General features: G+C 37.5%; 2 protein-coding genes across 4 annotated transcripts in view; one reads left to right on the top strand and one right to left on the bottom strand.

Annotated features, from left to right (window-relative positions):
- The window catches only part of LOC100749628 (autophagy-related protein 16-1), a 608,083-nt gene that overhangs the window by 279,412 nt on the left and 311,180 nt on the right, over positions 1–17,491 (top strand). The gene's annotated exons all lie outside the window — the stretch shown is intronic.
- Positions 7–17,491, bottom strand: part of LOC100749749 — a 96,746-nt gene continuing 79,261 nt past the window's right edge. Inside the window, exons 6-7 of the mRNA XM_024364657.2 lie at positions 15,584–16,249; positions 7–3,047 (exon numbers count right to left, since the gene is read on the bottom strand). Coding sequence (XP_024220425.1) covers positions 2,484–3,047; positions 15,584–16,249 — 1,230 coding nt within the window. The 3' untranslated portion in view covers positions 7–2,483. The remainder of the gene's footprint in view (positions 3,048–15,583; positions 16,250–17,491) is intronic.

Genomic DNA, 17,491 nt, shown 5'->3' with positions numbered 1-17,491 from the left:
GCTAACCGATTTAAATTTACCCAACGTATCGCGGGCGCCCTCACCATCCTCCGCTACCCTATATACAACCGGATTCCCTGTCATAGATCCGTTCTAACCCTCCTACCCGGTCGTAGGTTTCGGTTTTGGCTCACTGTAAAATTTTGCTCGCGTAACGAAACTTCGACGCCATCCATAGTTTTGGCAAGTTCGGCCGGTAAGGCTTGTTATGTTAAACAGCAATCCAAACAGCGAAACGTAACCGATTCGAACGTACTGTCTCTCTGACCTGTGCATTGTGCCGACGACGTTTCCACGTTGGATCTATGTTTCGAAGTTAAGATCGACTGCGCGTTATAACTTTCCCAGGTATATTTGAACTCTGATTCGCACGGGAGCTAGGAAAATGTCGAAGTAACTTCTCTAACGTAAACGTCCGCCCACAACCGTAATAGTAGTTACTGAATTTTCGTAATCTCGAAATTCACCGCGGAAAATATCTCTAGCAATATCCCGACTAAATATTTTAACAGAAACTTTAAGCTATTTTGTTGAATCGATTAACCTAGTGCACGCCAGTTGTTTCCCAACAATAAGCTAGAACTATCTTAAAACACGATATAGAAGTTTATTCACCTCGAGAATCTTTCATCGCGATATTAATAACTTTGTTTACGCGCGTACACCGTGCGATATACTCCGGAAAGAAATAACGAGGAACTGCTCTCTATACTTCTAGGCGCTACATCAAAGACTTATCCCGTTGATTAGACATGACTCGTAACCATCGGAGCACGTCGATAAGCTCACGTGTCGCGATGTAAATTAACCTGACCGATACGGTTGGCCGAAACCTGGCTCTAAGGTTAAGTCGGAAAGGGATGGCGGTTATACGATCCCAGTATGCTGTACGTAGCTATCCTTGATGCGATCCTAACGCCGTTCGCTGTCTCGTTTCTCGACCCTTCTTGCTCCCGAATTCTCGTCTAACCCTACGAAGCTTAGCTTAACCCCGAGACGCCACAAGAGGCAATTAACCTTCCGCCAACCCCTTGACGCGCATTGCACCCCCCTCCCTTTCAGTTCCTACTGCTGTCTCCAGTCGTTCCGTTTCAACCACTACCCTCTGACCTTCTCTATCCCACCCTTGCTCCTGTTGATATCCCACTTGGAGCATCTGCATAATCATGCTCGATTCCCAATGCTAATTAGAGTCCGCACCGGTGCCCCATCCAACGTAGCAAGTACACGTCGACCTCCATCACCTTCGGAACCACGCCTCATCCCGCTTCGGTTTATTTCGCTTTATCCTGTACCTGTCGTTTCACGCACGACAAGAAAAAAGAACGGGGATAGAAAAAATGAAGGAAGTAAATGTCGCAAAGGAAGCAGGAAGATTATGCGCGATTATGAACGAAGGATGACGAAGCTGCAAGATAATCGATCGAGCCGGCCTCCTTTGATCGCATAATTGCTTCCAACTGCTACTGTGTAATTAGTTTCCTCCAGATTCCTCGTTCAGCTGTTGCGAGCTTCTGTTTTAATTCGATATTTAATTATAGTCGGGCTTTATCACGACGATTTTCTCTAGTGAAATTAGTTAAGTAGAAAGCTACGCGGGTTGTCAGTAGCATTTTCTAATTTGCGATGATCGATGTTCGAGAATGTATTGCGTGTATGCATTTCACGGTGTTTAATTCCACGTGTCGTATTAATTGACGTTGTCCGTCACGCGAACAGGGGAATCATAGAAAAAGGTGTTATAAACGATGCATCCTCATACAGCTAAAGAAGAAATCAGCGATCATAGAAGGCTACGTTTATTTCTGTTCCTTTCAATACTCGTTAATTGAATTTGCACCCATGATTGAATCATATTTTTTCAACTTCCTGATGAGTTATTACCATCGATGTTAGTAAAATGAGGTAAGAAGCAGCTTTGTTTTTAGGATCGATCGTTTATCCTCGAGAAAAGAGAAGAAAGGTATACACGCGATAATTCTTATAAAGTAGAGAGCACGAAGTGTCGTCGACCATACGGGCAGTTCTTGTCCAGACATCCTACGATTTAAAAGAAAATTCTTCTATCTGCCCAGTGTATCGATTTGAAACCTCACCGAATACTCTAAATTTGCACAAATCCCGATTACAAAGCAACGAACTGCTGCGCCAGGAATTAACATTATCAATTAGATTCCTCCAGTACTTTCAGAGATTCTCGGCGTTACAAAATTTCTATTCGGGTCTGAATTACAGGCATTTCTAAGAACTACACAAAAAATACTAGTTTTTAAATACTTCGAAAATCTGAAACCGAAGTATTTTGCAAAATTCTTCCTCTGAAGAATTCGAGCCTAATTTTGCATATTGGGAAGCTTAAAAAACGAAGGAATTACGTGCGTTTTGTTTGCTCGTAAAGATCTCTGAGAAGTCGTCTGGAGGTTCACGACGTCGGCAGTGGAGGAAGACGAGATTGAAGGACGGGTGCAGGAAACGAAGGCTATTCAAAAACGGCGCGCTGAATATCCGGTGTCGTACAACTTACAGAGGCTGTCGGTGCGTCCTGGAACGGAATGCATTCCGGGAACGGAAACCGAGACCGAAAGGGCTTCTTGATGCTTGAGCATCTGACGACGTCTTTGCCAGGTGAAGGTCCACGCAGCGATGATAGCGATCTGAGCAACGAGGAAGACGGTACCAGCGACGATAGCCTCGCCCAAGTTAATACACATTCCCATCGTTGACGATATGTCCTCGCTTTCCACGAATACGGTGTCTCTAGTCGCCGAACTGGCGTTCGATGTCTTGCTGTCGTGCTCGAATCCGAACTTGTCCGTGATCTGAATGGATTGTACCAAAAGAAGATCGTCGCGGCTTTGAGCGGAAGAGCCAGTGGAACGACGACGACGACGTTTGCCGAAGGATATGACGGAACGAAGCTCGCCGGTGGCTTCCTCTTGATCGCACTGCACCGGCTCGCAAGTAGGCATGCAAGGTGTCACCAATGCACGGAATTGTACCACCTCAGAGCTAGGGAATTTGAAGGCGTCGAAGTGCGAGAGGAGGATCTGAAATAAAGAAGTGACATATTCGTGATTATAATAGTAATTTAGAGGTAGAGTGCGAAAGATTAATTTAACTCTCAATTAATATTTTTGTATGAGTCGAAAGGTATTTTACCTTAATTTGCATTCTGTACTTTACATGATATGGATTAAAATAAACATTATAGAGATTGATCAACTACAGACAAACCTAAGTGAACCTGTTACGTTAAAGTATTAAGGCAATAATCAGGTATCTTATAAAAAGATGATGAAAACTTTTATTTTATAATAAATTAATTGAATAAATGTAATTAATAGTCCGCGGATTTTTATACATCGGTAATGAATCGAAAGTTGCAAAAATGCACGAAACGAATATAATATCCAAAGTGGAATAATCGTTATAATTTTTAATAAGTGAAACAGATTAACGTAGGTTTCATTCCTATCATTCTGTTTCTAAAAACATGAAACTGTATAAAAATCCGCAGTCAAACAATTAATTTCAAATTGTTATTCGAGAAGTTCCGTAGAATATATCCCTTTTCTTCCGCAAAATTTTCGCGGTTGTCAAAATAGATCAAGATATATGTACGCGTGAACCGTTGAAGATTTTCTGAATTGTGAAAACAATCAAGGGGGCAAAAATGCTGTACTTCCGGAGGATTTGCAAGTCACGTGAGGAATTGTTTTGTGCCGTTATTCATCATTAAGATAATACGTCAACAGCTGTGTCAAATAACTTCTTCGGACGCAACAAAGACTTTTGCGTATTCTGATGCAATTTACCATTCATAGAAATAGCCTGGATGCTGTTAAGCACTGACGACCGCGTTCATTTCTTTCTCCTCATTCTTCATTGTAAACTTAAATTGTTTCTTCACTGAATAAAACACAATGTTTCGTAATTTTCATGGCTTTCATCTAGTACAATAGACGAATTACGATGTCATCAAACATCGATTTTACAACACGACACACGTATTGTGGAGCGTCGAAATATTATCTTTATAACGTAACGAACGTTAAACTGTAATCAGCAAGTCTACAATTAATACAGTCCTTATCTTGGTTTGTAATTAATATCTAATTAGTAGGTTTCTGATCACTTTTTGATACATAAAATTTCCAAACACAAGGATACCCCAATTCTTTAATGCGTGGTATATACTGCAATAAAATAGTATTTTGAAGAATGTAGTAATTAGATTGGAAAAACGTCTGTGAAAGATGAGCATTTACGACATTGTGTACCTTACGGGCTTCAGTAAGGGCATAACGGGGTTGTAACAATTTTACATAATTTCGCTCAGGATGATGTGTGAAATGATAATCTCGAAAATTAAAAGAGGATAATTGAGTCTAAAAAAATGAACTTTGCTTAAAAGAAATCATTGCAATGAATAAATTTATTAAAAACGAAGGATTTTAAAAACTACTTAATGAAATGAAAAATATTTGAAAAATCTGCGGAACATTTCCTCGAACACTCCGTTTATGGTCTTTGAACTTATTCAATTTCCATACGCTTGTACTTTCTCGATCGATATTCAATCAAGTTTCTTCGAATGAAAGGTAAAACCATTTATCTCCGGCGTAACTCGTACGTAAGGTGCTTCTGGACAAAGTATTTCAATATCCCGTCAATTACGGGGCGTCCACTGAAATTACGTTCGCCCTTGTTCGCGTGCTGATAAAAAAATCAGAAAGCGTTGTAGAACACAGGTATCGTGTAACACGTACAGGCGTTCCTCGTCGCACGCAATGTGCGTCATAGAAGATCGTGGCAAACTGGTTTTCGCACCTTATACCAGCCGCGTCCCAATTTTTTTCTTCTTTAAGATCTAGAGTCGTATAACGACAATTACAGAATTATGCGATGGAAAACAATTTAGTTACCCCGATTTTGTGTTGTTAGAAAATTTCCAGTCCCCAGAGATTGAAACTATTTCAATATAAATAGCACCTGTACCTAGGATCGTACCGTTTGAATTTTTCTTTTCCCTTTAGCTATGTCTTTAGACGTTTTATACTCGTTGGTAGTGTCAAACTGCTTCGATAATGTTAGCCTGTCGACGATAAGTATTCATTACTTACATTTCTCTTTTCTACGTACTTTATTTAACATGCCGTTAATATTTATTACCCTTCGTTGTAAGGATTAATAATATATTATTAGGTTGTCCGAAAAGTTTCCTTCGTTTTATAAGAAAATAATAGACCCACGATGTTTTTTACTTTATATCAGTTTATTGAATTATGCACGAACATAAATAATAGAAATAGAATGAAATGGATCATACCTAATTCAATAAAATAATATAAAACAGAAATTGTTGTTCATCTATTATCATCTTATAAAACGAAAGAAATTTTTCGGACAATCTAGTATATACTAGTCACACAGAAATATGTAATAAAGGACGAAAACTAAAGAACGAATCGACAAGTTACAAGTTTCATTTGCGTGATCAGCAATGTTGTTACTATAGTTCAAAGTAACTTGCAACTTGTGACTTGTAAAGTTTCACTAGTAATATTACTTCAATTATTCAAGAAGGTTCGGGCAGATCGTTTATTAATAACTCAAATAAAAAGAAACTTCTACTCATTCCAATTAAAAATAATAAGCGATACAAAGCATGCTATTTAAAACCAAACTCTTTCGTACTCGCTTTATAATTACAGAAACTTCCTATCTCCTCCTTTATTCCATAAAATTCTTAAGTAACTCAACAAAACACTGCAGTCTCGCGTATCATTATTCGCTCCCTATCGTTGCTAAACGTTTAACCTGTGGCGCTATAGGAAATCAATTCGTTTCATCGGTTATTTCGTTCACTTTTACTGATTCCTCATCGAACTGGGAATCGCGTTCCACGATTCACGATCGGTTTTAGTTATAAAGCGCTTAGCGCCACGCGCGTGTGCTCCTTTGAAACTGGTTTCTGCGGCGCATTACCAAGTTCACCGTATTTACACACCGAGCACGTACATTATCGGGGTAGAGGGTTCCGGGAGGGGTAAGAAGTAAGACATTAAAATATGCTTCATTCCACGTACAGCTTCATTTAGCTGTTTCTTTGGCGAACGCGTCTCGCGGAACGAGCGGAACTTTATTAACTCCATGTCAGCCGACGCTGAGAGCCCGGCGGAAAGCCTTAGAGAACGAAGGTCAGTAAAATGCGAGGAAAGAAGTGCACGGTGTATCCGCGGCATCTGGTACGGGCTGTTTCTACGTTCCTTACCAACCGGAATACACGGCAACCGTCGACGAACGTGACATCGACGACGACTGCGTTTAGTAGCAAACTCGAGAGTGATGACAGTGCTCCCGTAAAACGTAGTAGACGGAGCTGTCATAAATGTACCACGCCGTGGATCACTTCGCGTCGGTGAGGTACAGGTTCGTCCTCGCTTCCGCTTGATCCTTCATCCTATTAGTTTGAGACAGTATGCTAAAATGGATCGCTACGTGTAGTTTTATTCGCGAATGTAATTTGGGAAAGTGGATTTTTACTCTTGTGTTAGAATTGCTGTTTTGTCACTTTTTATTTGGTCACGATGTTTTTGAAGTAATACTTTTTGGCTTGTCTAAGGATAAATTTGAAAATCGGTTAACTATTTAGAGATTAGCAAAATTTAGGATGCGTAGATGAAAAAATGATAATGAATTACCGTCCAGGCTAAATAGCAGTGAAGTTTTTGTCTGAGTCTAATTATAGTTTCGTTATATGTTCTGCTTTATATTTTAATATATTATTAAAATAATTAACTTTTTTTCCTCATTTAAGTATGAATTTAGAGAGTGCATAATGTACTTTATTATTACCTTCTTGCCCATGTATTTAAAAAATTTGCGAAATAGTAGATGTCTAGATTAAACAACTATTGTGAGATATTCTCCCAGATTAAATAACTGGTTTAACACATTTAACAAAACAAGGAAATATCACGAATATGTTAAGAATTATCTTAACAACACTTAAAAACTTAAAATTTAAATGTACATATCTCTGTATAATCTTGCTTCTTATCCTTTTTTTAACATAAATAGAAAACTAACTTGTTGAAATATTCTACGTAGAGGTACCATTTACATAAACAATGAAAAACGAGAAAACAGGAAAAATACGATGGAAAAGAGGTGTATATTTTACCCGGAAGACAACTCAGAGAGTTTTGAATCATATTAATGGAAGTACTGTTACATCCAACTTATTTAATTCCTATTTAAATTTGCATATTACTTTTTACGATCGGAAACAAATAGTAATCTAACTGGAAAAATTAACCAAAATTTGAAGACGTTTGCTTTTAATTCGTAAACGTACACTCAAAGTAGGACTCATATGTCACGAAATACCTTGTATATTGTACGCTTATACCAGTGTCTACACAGAGGAGCGAGTGTGGCGGCTGAGAAATGTTTCCAATTTCATTCAAACCGGTTGTGAAATGGAAGAGCCCCGGTACCGTGGCTTGGCTACGTGACAGACATACCGGAAAACCCGATTTTTGGCAAATTCCTAGTTAGACGAGACGAATCCTTTTGCCAGGCCTTTCAGGTCCAACCGAGTGTTTCTTCCATGTTTCCTATTTCTTGCTATTTCAAGGTTAATCAAATTATCGAAGGCTACAAATAAAGGAAGCGAATCATCGATGGGTAATCTCATCGAGTAAACGAATTAAACCCTCTGATGATATTCATGGAGTTTTTTCAATTATCGTATTACGAATATATGTGTGTATTGTATTATTTACTATATATACAAGATGTTCCAGGCAAGTAAATGAAACGACAGTTCAAAGCAATTAAAGATAAAATTAAATGAGGAAAATGTAAGCTTTATGTTTTCTTTCTTAAGTTTCACAAAATTAAGCTGTAAATATATTTTCAACTAAGAATTTTCAGAGCTAAGTGACTTAATACATTTGTATAGAGAATAAATACAAAACATTAACATTTTTTTAATATTTCCAGTCTTGAGGTAATCTTTCATGCGCCATTCGAAATCATATGATTTTGCCTAATAAAATGTTTGTCTATGTTCTGTTGATCTAGAGCTATGACTTTGCTCAGTTATGTAAAATACCCTATATATTAATAATTTGGCAGGAAATGTTCTTTTTTAAATGATGATTTAAATTTTAGAAATAATGAAAGATTTGTTGTTTAATATATTGTTCTCAAGCTTTTATCTCATTTGAAATAAAGTAGAAGATATTAAACACAATCCTTTTTTAATATCCGACTTTCTTTCAGTCTTTTTGTAATAAGCATTTATAATTAACAAGATTGCGACTGTTCTTCCGTGCTGCAACATTTCACGTCATAGAAGGCCGTAAAAGAGGGTGGAGGTATCAGGGGAAGGATTATTTTCATAAGAGAATCGTCTTTTTATCCTTTTCTTCTTTTTCTTTTGTTTCAACTCAGTCTGTTTATTTGGGTGAAAAGTTGTTCTGCTATCTGGTTAGTGAGAAGTTCACCGGCGACAATTGTGGTTTCCAGAAGGGGTTTCATGCACGAAGATATTTGAGCATTTATCATAGAAAACCTTTATGAATATATTTTGAAATTTCATTGATATTGTAGCGAATAGACTGTGGATTTTTATACAAATACATGGGCACAATTAAAGGAATGAAACTTGAATAGAAATTTATTTTACTTTCTAAATATGTGTTTGAAAGAGTTTGGTTCGAAAATGTTATAGTTTTGCATATTACTTATCCCGTATACGCTATATGAATATTTCTACATATTCAAATTTTTCATAAACGCATAAAAATCCGCGATCCAAGTAAAAAATACGACTATTATATCGATACAATCCGAAAGATATAAATATAGAAATTAGAAGCCAACTGTGAATATACTATAGAATTATAGCACACATTTACTGTAAATATACGCTTGATAAAAAATTATTGTACACTGTGAATACTGGTTTTAGATATAAAATTAATGCGTGAAGATAATTTCATTAAATTTTCAGCTTAATCATATAATGAATAATTGACTGTTCAAATACTTTTGTGGAATGTCCTTTTCCTTTATATTATTCATTCTTTCTACATACTTTATTATTTCTCACCGAATAATTCATTCACTTATTTTACTTTAACGTACACGCTTCTAACGATCCTTATAATTGTTAGTCTCGACGTTCGTCTCTCACTGATCCTAAAGTTCCAATTCTATCTCTTCCACGGCTTTAATCAACCATTCTATGCGTTAATGATCCCTCTTTCCTTCGTTCAATTCTGTGCCCGTAAAAAGCAACGGAAATTATTAACGAGTAACGTTACGTCGTTGAATGGATAAAGCGAAAAAAAAATCGGACTCACTCGTAGTCTGGGAAAACCTAGTTCCATGGTTAACATGATAAGTATACGACTCTTTGTTCGAGCAGTACAATGAAAATCAGCCACTTAACGCATTCTTAAGCAACGGTCCTTTAGAAAAAACTACATCCGTCATTTTTTCACCAAGAATTCTTTTAAATTGTTTCAGCGGTTGTTTACTCGAGAAAGAGATTATTTATTACTATAAATGCGAAGACAAATTTTTGATATTTTCCATTAAAGGAATAATTTTAAAATTTATTGCGATTGGCACTTAGATTTTCAAACTCTAATTTTTGTTATGTATCTAAAAATTGACGAAGCGCTTCTAGCTAAATTACTATTTATTACGATAGAAATGTAATTAATAGCTATGTGCGCAGCGCGTTAGAAACTCTTGTTCCAATTATTGGACTGCACAGGGCACTCTGATCGTAAATATTTCCCTCGTATCGTAAATATTTCCTATCTATAGATGCACCCATCATGGTTCAAGGCATGATAAAACCTAAATGGTTATATCTTAATACACGAGTGTTTCAAGTTTCTACCTCAACATAAATACTTATGCAAATTATAAACATTCTGCTCAAGAATAAATTCGCCACTATCTCTACAAACGGCAATCTATTTTCACCGTACCACTTTCATTATAGTCATCTACGTCCACGTTATGTTTAGCTATCCATCGAAGCTTAGTAGCTTGAACGTTACATATTTTCCCTCTCAACGAGCGTTATAAGCTGACAAAGTCTTCGAGCCGTTTCTTGCAACACTCTATGTACTCGGAAGAATATCACAAGTGTCCATGTAGCGCTGTCTAGCTATTCGCAGGGCTTCTTCTAGTCAGATTCTTGTTCCACGAATTGTAATTTCCTGTGTACGAGGGGGCACGTACAAACAGCTATTCGTAGATCCAGGCCTCGTTACTTGGACAAGTCTCGGGAGGAAATGAGGTTAGCTCGCGTGATCTGTGGAATCGGCGCGGGACGAGATCGTGGTACGAATGGAACGGATCTCTTTCTCTCTTTCTCTTTCTCAGCCAGAGGAGGGGTGTCAAGGGTGTACACGACTCGGTGATATATCTCGATGTGCCGCATCTTTCCTGAATTAGCGGATATAAATTTGCTCTTTCTTTCAAGCCGGGACTGTTATTACTTTCTAATAAAGCGATATTGCTCCGTGGCGCGCCCGCACCCGCGCGAGCAAATGATGTGGAACGAAGAGTTAACGAGGCGGTATGCCCCTTGTTCTCCCCTCTCCCCCTCTTGCCCCCTATCCTTGCATTCTTCTTTCTACCTGCGACTATATCGTAACGATCCGTTTGTTTTACTCGTCGACAGCCGAAGCATCAATCGCGTACAAGATCTCGTAGGACGTTCAACCTTCAAACCGGTGAACGTGTTCTTCGAAATCGATGAAGTGAGATTTACTGTGAACCATTAGCCATTGCTTTGATAATACGAAACAATTGGTAATAAAACTCAGTGGTTATCCTGAAGGAGAATTTTGAACTTTTATCTTTGAGACGTTCGGGAAGAGATCAGATGTTTTGCTGTTCGTATGATACGATAATGAAAAATTAGCAAAATATTACTATCTCTTACCCTTGAATCCATGACTTTTCTAAATATGATAAAATACTTTGAAACTGTTAATTTATGTATCACGAGACTATAGAAAGATAATTTAATAAGATCTATTTGATTTTCATATATTAAAATCGTATTATAAAGATAATAGATATTTTTAATAAAACAATTATGATGACATATTCGAGTCCTAGAAATAATTAGAGAACAAAATTTCAGATTATTAACAGTTTCTTCGCGTACAAAGAAAAGTTCTCTATTAGTTTACTTTAATAATATGAATACTTTCGAGCATACTTCAGTATATAAATATTATATGCCTGCTAAATCATGAAGTATATAGCAAAATATCGGAATACCATATATTTGAGGTTAAACTATATAGGTACTTCGTTTCTCTTCGTTCGCTATTCCACTGTATAAAATCTCTCTGTGTTATCTTTCCTGTTTAAATAAACATTATCACGTTTATCCGGCAGCGCGATTCATCATCCACGTCTACCTTAAAGATCGATAGACAGCTTCGCCAAGATAATTGAACACTTTGATAAAAATTTCGGTTACATAACGTTAGCAAGCGTGGAACACTGTTAATTTATCGGAGGCGATCGGTAGATTCGCGCGAGTTGATGAGGAACTCGGAGCGATTGGAAAAAATGGCGAAGGTTCAAGAGCTTATCGGACCGGATGGATCTCGTACGCGCGAACTTCACTTAAGGAGCATAATTATATCGTGGTTAGAAAACTTGAAATCATTCGTGACTATGACGGCTACCTCTTAAATCATACGACGTGTGAAGTTTCTTATCTTACGCGACGATCGGATGCCGATAAAATTTGCAAGAATTAATGATGCTCGGGCTCGCGAGCACCGATCGTCTTCCACGTACTAATGCAAGAGTCCCGGAGCTAATTTTGTGCTTCCTTATGCGGCACACACGGAAGGAACGATCATTATTGGACGAATAATCTTTCACGTCGTTAAGATAGTCGTATGTCATTATTCGTCGATGCGGCTTTAATTTTTAACGAATAGCCTGGCTATTCATACAGCGAAAAGTTAACGAGCTGAAATCGCAGACCGATTTTGAGGTTCCTTCTGTGTTAAACCTTATCCTTTATATTATATTATATCGTATATTTGGTACTTCGCGAACAAATTATATGGTGAAACAAGAATTACACTAACCAAAATTATAGGTAAATTCTCTAAAAGAAAGTCTTAAAGAAGGACTTTATATATTATACTTAAAATTTATTTTAGGTTTAGTCGAAAATAATAGATTTGTCTAGATGCCCGAACCATCTAATTTACTCTGTGTTCTCAATCTATCTAAAGCACCTAATATTTCTAATTTTCTAAGGTAGATTTGCTATATGTTACATTCAATTTATCCAATATGGTTAGCGGCCAGCTGTAACATTCCCTAGGTATCTAGCTCTGTCGAACAGATTGTATCCTTCCTTCGTCAACACGATCGCGGGGCTAATTTTACGCTTTCTCATGAGGAAGGAATGATCATTACTGGAGAGAACGATCTCTCACATCATGTTAAGACAGTTATGCGCCATCATTCTTGATGATTAAGGCGAATCATCTTTCTGGTGTTTTATTTTCAAGAAGCTTTTCATCTGACGTCCAATATAAAATCATAACAAGCGGTCGATGAGTATAATTGAAATTTGCAATTTGCTGAAGGATTCATTACGTTATACCTTACATTTTCAAGATCATATAAATTCTGCATGTAATTGATTACTATAATTAATTTCGAGTGTCGTACCTCGTACGCACGTTTATTCTACTTAACGTTCTATTTCATTAAACCGAATTTAATAACAGAATCTTTCGATGATTAATGCATTTCGCTAGAGAGATAGGGGAATAAACGAGGCGAACGATAAATAATACTTAAGCGAGAGGGTTGATACGTACAGCGGTGAAAATTTTTAGATTATGCAAATTAGTTTCTACGATGCGTGATCCGTGATGTGAGTAAATGGACAAATTCTATGGCGATTCACCGTGGTAGTAATGCAATTACAAAATTAATTTATTCTTTGTAGTTCGCTGACACTTCGAGAGATTTTGCACTCCACGCGTGGAATTACGTCTCGCCGATGATTCAGCGATGTTTTGACACTATAACATGCACGCTCGAATGTCTGAATCGTTGTTACATCGATAATGTCATCCATTTGGTTATTGGGCGTGGTACGATCATTGATCAACGTCTTGATACCTACATCGATGCATATCCAATATTTCCCCTTTCCCCCACCTACTTTATTTATACCTTAACATCTTGTAAATATGTTGAGAAATTTAACAAAACGTCGAACGGAGATTTATCTTCAGCGAACGTTTAATAATTCTTGAATACGAGAGAATCTCCGTTAACTCCCGTTAATTTTTAAAAAAATTTCGGCGATTTGCGTAGGAAGATAAATTTTGCAATTTTATCATTCAAAATTGCAACTGTTCATAGAATTCTTTTAAACGATGATATGTTAGTGAAAGGACTTTTTCTTATATGAAAGTAAAATATTATCAACGTTAATATAACGATATGAAGGGAAAAAATGGAAAATATGCAGTTTACGATCCTGATTTTCATAACGTTCGTTCTTTATTTCTCCCTTCTTTAGAAGCAGAAATCAAAATGGAAATATCTCTGGGGTATATGGTAAGTGATATTGCATTAACTCGTAAGTGAAATACATGGGTCCAGGTAACCCGAGGGAGTTTTATTTACGTTGTCACTATCTTGCTATCTGTTTTACACGTTCTGTCTCCACGAAACAATAAAATCTTCCTTCCACATCGTTATATTGAGCAGTCCTATACTATAATTATAATGATCTCCATGTTATCTTCGTAATAGAGAAAAATTTTGAATTATTTCCAAATTAAGATACGAATATTCATCACTAGTTCAATCAGAGGAAAAACTTGAGATGCTCGAAGAATTTCTTTCTTTGAAAGAATCAAGAATGAGAATTATATTAGGAAATTATTGTAGTCGTACTATCACAATTATTTTATTACTAGACTGAATATTTATGTAAATTCATATTTTTACGAATATAATTAAAAAACGGAATGTACATGGGAAATTGTATTATTATTACGCTCATAAATGTATAAAAATTCACAGTCTATTTATTACCAAATAATTTTTACTTCGATGTAACGTATTTCATTCATCAGAAGCTGTCTGCATAACCAAGTATTCTTGCCAATTTGCAGGCACAATTGCGTTTATAACATGCCCATGTATCATGTTCTACGTCAACCGTGACGAAGAGCTGTTTGCTTTCCAAATTTTCAGACGACAGCTAGCATTACACGGTGAAAATAATAACGAGCCCCCGAAGCTGTTATCAACGCATCATGCAGCGCTATAGCTAAGACAGCGCGGCGGTGCATCCATAGCACGACTTGTTATGGCGCGAGCAAATTGCTTCCCGTCGTAAAATCCGTTTGAGTGATTGATTAGCATGCAGTCGGACTGACTGGTTGACTCGCAATTTCTTCCAACCCTCCCCTTTTCCTTCCTCTAACCCTTATAGAATGTACCTATGAACGCGAAACAACGTAACACAAGTTCCTATAACGCTCGTTGGCCAAGTATCGACATTATCGATACCAAGCATCTCTATTAGTTGCCTCGTTGACTGACTTGCTATGTTCGTCACATTAGAATCGGTCTTTATCCCCGTTTTTATCATTAACTCCGAGAAGCGCGTAGGAGGAATTACAAACATCTTGAAACCGACGCGAGTAATAACAGTTCTTGTTGTGACAGCTGATGTCTTCTAGTCTTGTCTAACATATACTTCCTTGGTTACGTATCGTTCGTAGTCTTTAGTAGTTTCATTAATGACGTCGTATAGAGTGATTTATGATCGTGTTACGTGACGACAATGTTTTTGAAAGAAGTTATTTAGAGGATTTTTAGGACAGTGGATTCCTCGGAACGCTTAGGTTTGATCGAGACGTTAACGTGATCGTGCGATAGCCAAACAAATTCAGCTGTTGCACAGAATATGTCAGAACTTGTAATTTGCGAACTTTATATCTTTTGACTTAGTAGTTCGGACGTTAATTGAAACGAAATTTTAATTAATGCCCTTTAAATAGATCTGTCGATTAAATCCCTCGATTTGAACTATTATCGTATGAATGACAAGTACTAGTAGATAGGGGAGAAAATTTCTTGACCTCATATTACAAGAACTCTATTATACGAAGTGAATTGCGTGTCCTTCGTCATGTTCAGATAGATGGAGCTCCACTTGTATTGGCATTCGCTCTATAATAAACTCTTATTGCTCCATAAACAGCTCTATGAATACGTTCGAAGCACCCAATTTTCTTTTTGCGGAGTAAAAGCTTGATCGAAACCATTAAAGAGTGTCGAGGGTAACGAGACACGTGTTCCTTAAAAAAGAGAGAAAAAAAAAGAAAGAAAAAAGAAACTAATTCCGTACGTAACCGTTTACGATCTCGTTAAAAAGTCTCTACCGAGAAGTTGGCGTGCTTATGGTGGCGCCGTTGTGGTTCACATCGCGCTACAGCTAACGATAAATGATAACCATTAGCCTGGAACTTACCTTGCCGGTGGTAGCGGACTTGTAGAGCGGACCCATGATGACGTGATCGGTGGGGCAGCCATCCGAGTCAATTAAGACTATCTCGCTGGAGTCCACGCCGTCCATAGCCACTAGCTCGCGTACAAAGATCTCGTACGGGCTGTTAGGGTCGAGGATCTCGAACTTCAGTGCCAACGGATCACCGACTTCGGCTGATGGGATGGCTTCGTTTCCACTACGATCGGTGATCTTCATGGCGACGTTCGGCGAGTCGACGATCACTTCCTCGGACAACGCGGGCGTTATATCACCGTGTACACCGAGATCGACTTCGTTCGACACTGTTTTATTGGTCAGGTCGTATTGACAGGTGACAGCCAAACCAAGATCGGAGCTGGTAACAATGGTGTCGTGGTGTTGGATCACCACGTCGTTTAAGTATCTACCCAAACCCTGTTGTTTGATGTTGCACTCCAAATCGTCGTAAGCCATTCGTAACTCGAATTCCAAGGCGCCCTTTACGTCTTGTACGCACGAATTTGGCGAACCCTTCACGTACACCTTGCCGTAGAACAATTTGCTCGTTTGGATTCTTGTCACCATGTCGCCGGCACGGCAATCGATCGTTACGTTGTAACAAGAGCTTAATTCGTAGGTTGAGCCCTCAGGCACGTCAAGATAAGGTTCCTGAAATTAAGCATGAATTTTCCGTTGTTATCATTATATCATGAGCTCTTTAGTTCTGTGTTGTTTGTTTGTAATTTAATCCATTATTTCTTCGTGATGCTTTAATGTATCACTACTGAAATGTTAGAACCACCTGAGATTGTATTTATCACTAAATGTTAAACGCTAACCTGACGTATCATAACTTCTTATGTGGTATAGCAGATGTGTAATTTTGTAATTTTGTATCAACTATAATGGTAGAATATTTAAATTATTCGAATACGAGATTGACGTGTACCGAGTGATTATATGGTCAAAAACATTTTTCTATCTTATATCAAAAATGATGGTGGTTTGTGATATACGTTCCACGAAATTCCAAATTATCTCATAACTGTAGTAGTATATGTATGTCATTTTGTAATGCTAATTTGCCAATTCTTCTCGATAATACGATAATCTGTGTCGATGGGGTAATAACAATTTGCATATTTCCACTAGAATAGCTAACCAGTGTTATAATTGCCTGCTATTTACAGAACTTAAACTGTCACAAATGTGTTCTTGTTTATCGTTTTATCCCCTAACAAATTGCTAAATGCATCAAGCCAGGTTTTGCTCGTTCATTACCAAAATTATAGCATCAACTCTGAGATACTACCTCTTTATACAATTACCCTAACGTATTATTTAAGACATATAATGATATAGGAAACGAGTTTCAAATTGCCACGTTTAAATGTTTATGCTCTTTTTAACGACACGAATAAGGGACCGAAGGTTGCGAGAGTACGTCATCCAAAATACCACTGGTCGTTCCAATATTTTATCCATGGTGATATATCACGCAATATTATATTATCGATATATCCTTCTAAATGACAAAATGGACGACTTTTTTTCTTTCCTACGGTTTAAAGGACTTCTCGTATATCAAATCGAGAAGAAATAAAGATGCGATAAGAACCATGACGCGATTTACGATACGTATTATACAAAAAAAAAAAAAAAGAAAAAAAGGAAGAAGTACTAGTGATTCAGTTCGACATAGTAGAACGCTAGTGGAAATAGAGCGAGCCGATTCTTCAACAGGTTGGCGAGAAGAAAAGTCTTTGTCTTGACTTTCTGAGGACCACGAGATACCCGTTCTCTCGTATGCGCAAACTGAAGAGCCACCCACAGGCTCGATAGGGTAAGCATCTGCGATGGAAACTCGATTTTCCATGAATGCGCTCTCGGCGAATTGTTCGACCTGGTTTG

The sequence above is a fragment of the Bombus impatiens genome, unplaced genomic scaffold, assembly GCF_000188095.3.
Source record: "Bombus impatiens unplaced genomic scaffold, BIMP_2.2 scf_0102, whole genome shotgun sequence".
In the NCBI taxonomy this organism is placed as follows: Eukaryota; Metazoa; Arthropoda; class Insecta; order Hymenoptera; family Apidae; genus Bombus; species Bombus impatiens.
Note: the sequence above shows the minus strand (reverse complement) of the source record. Positions and strands in the feature narration are given on the sequence as shown.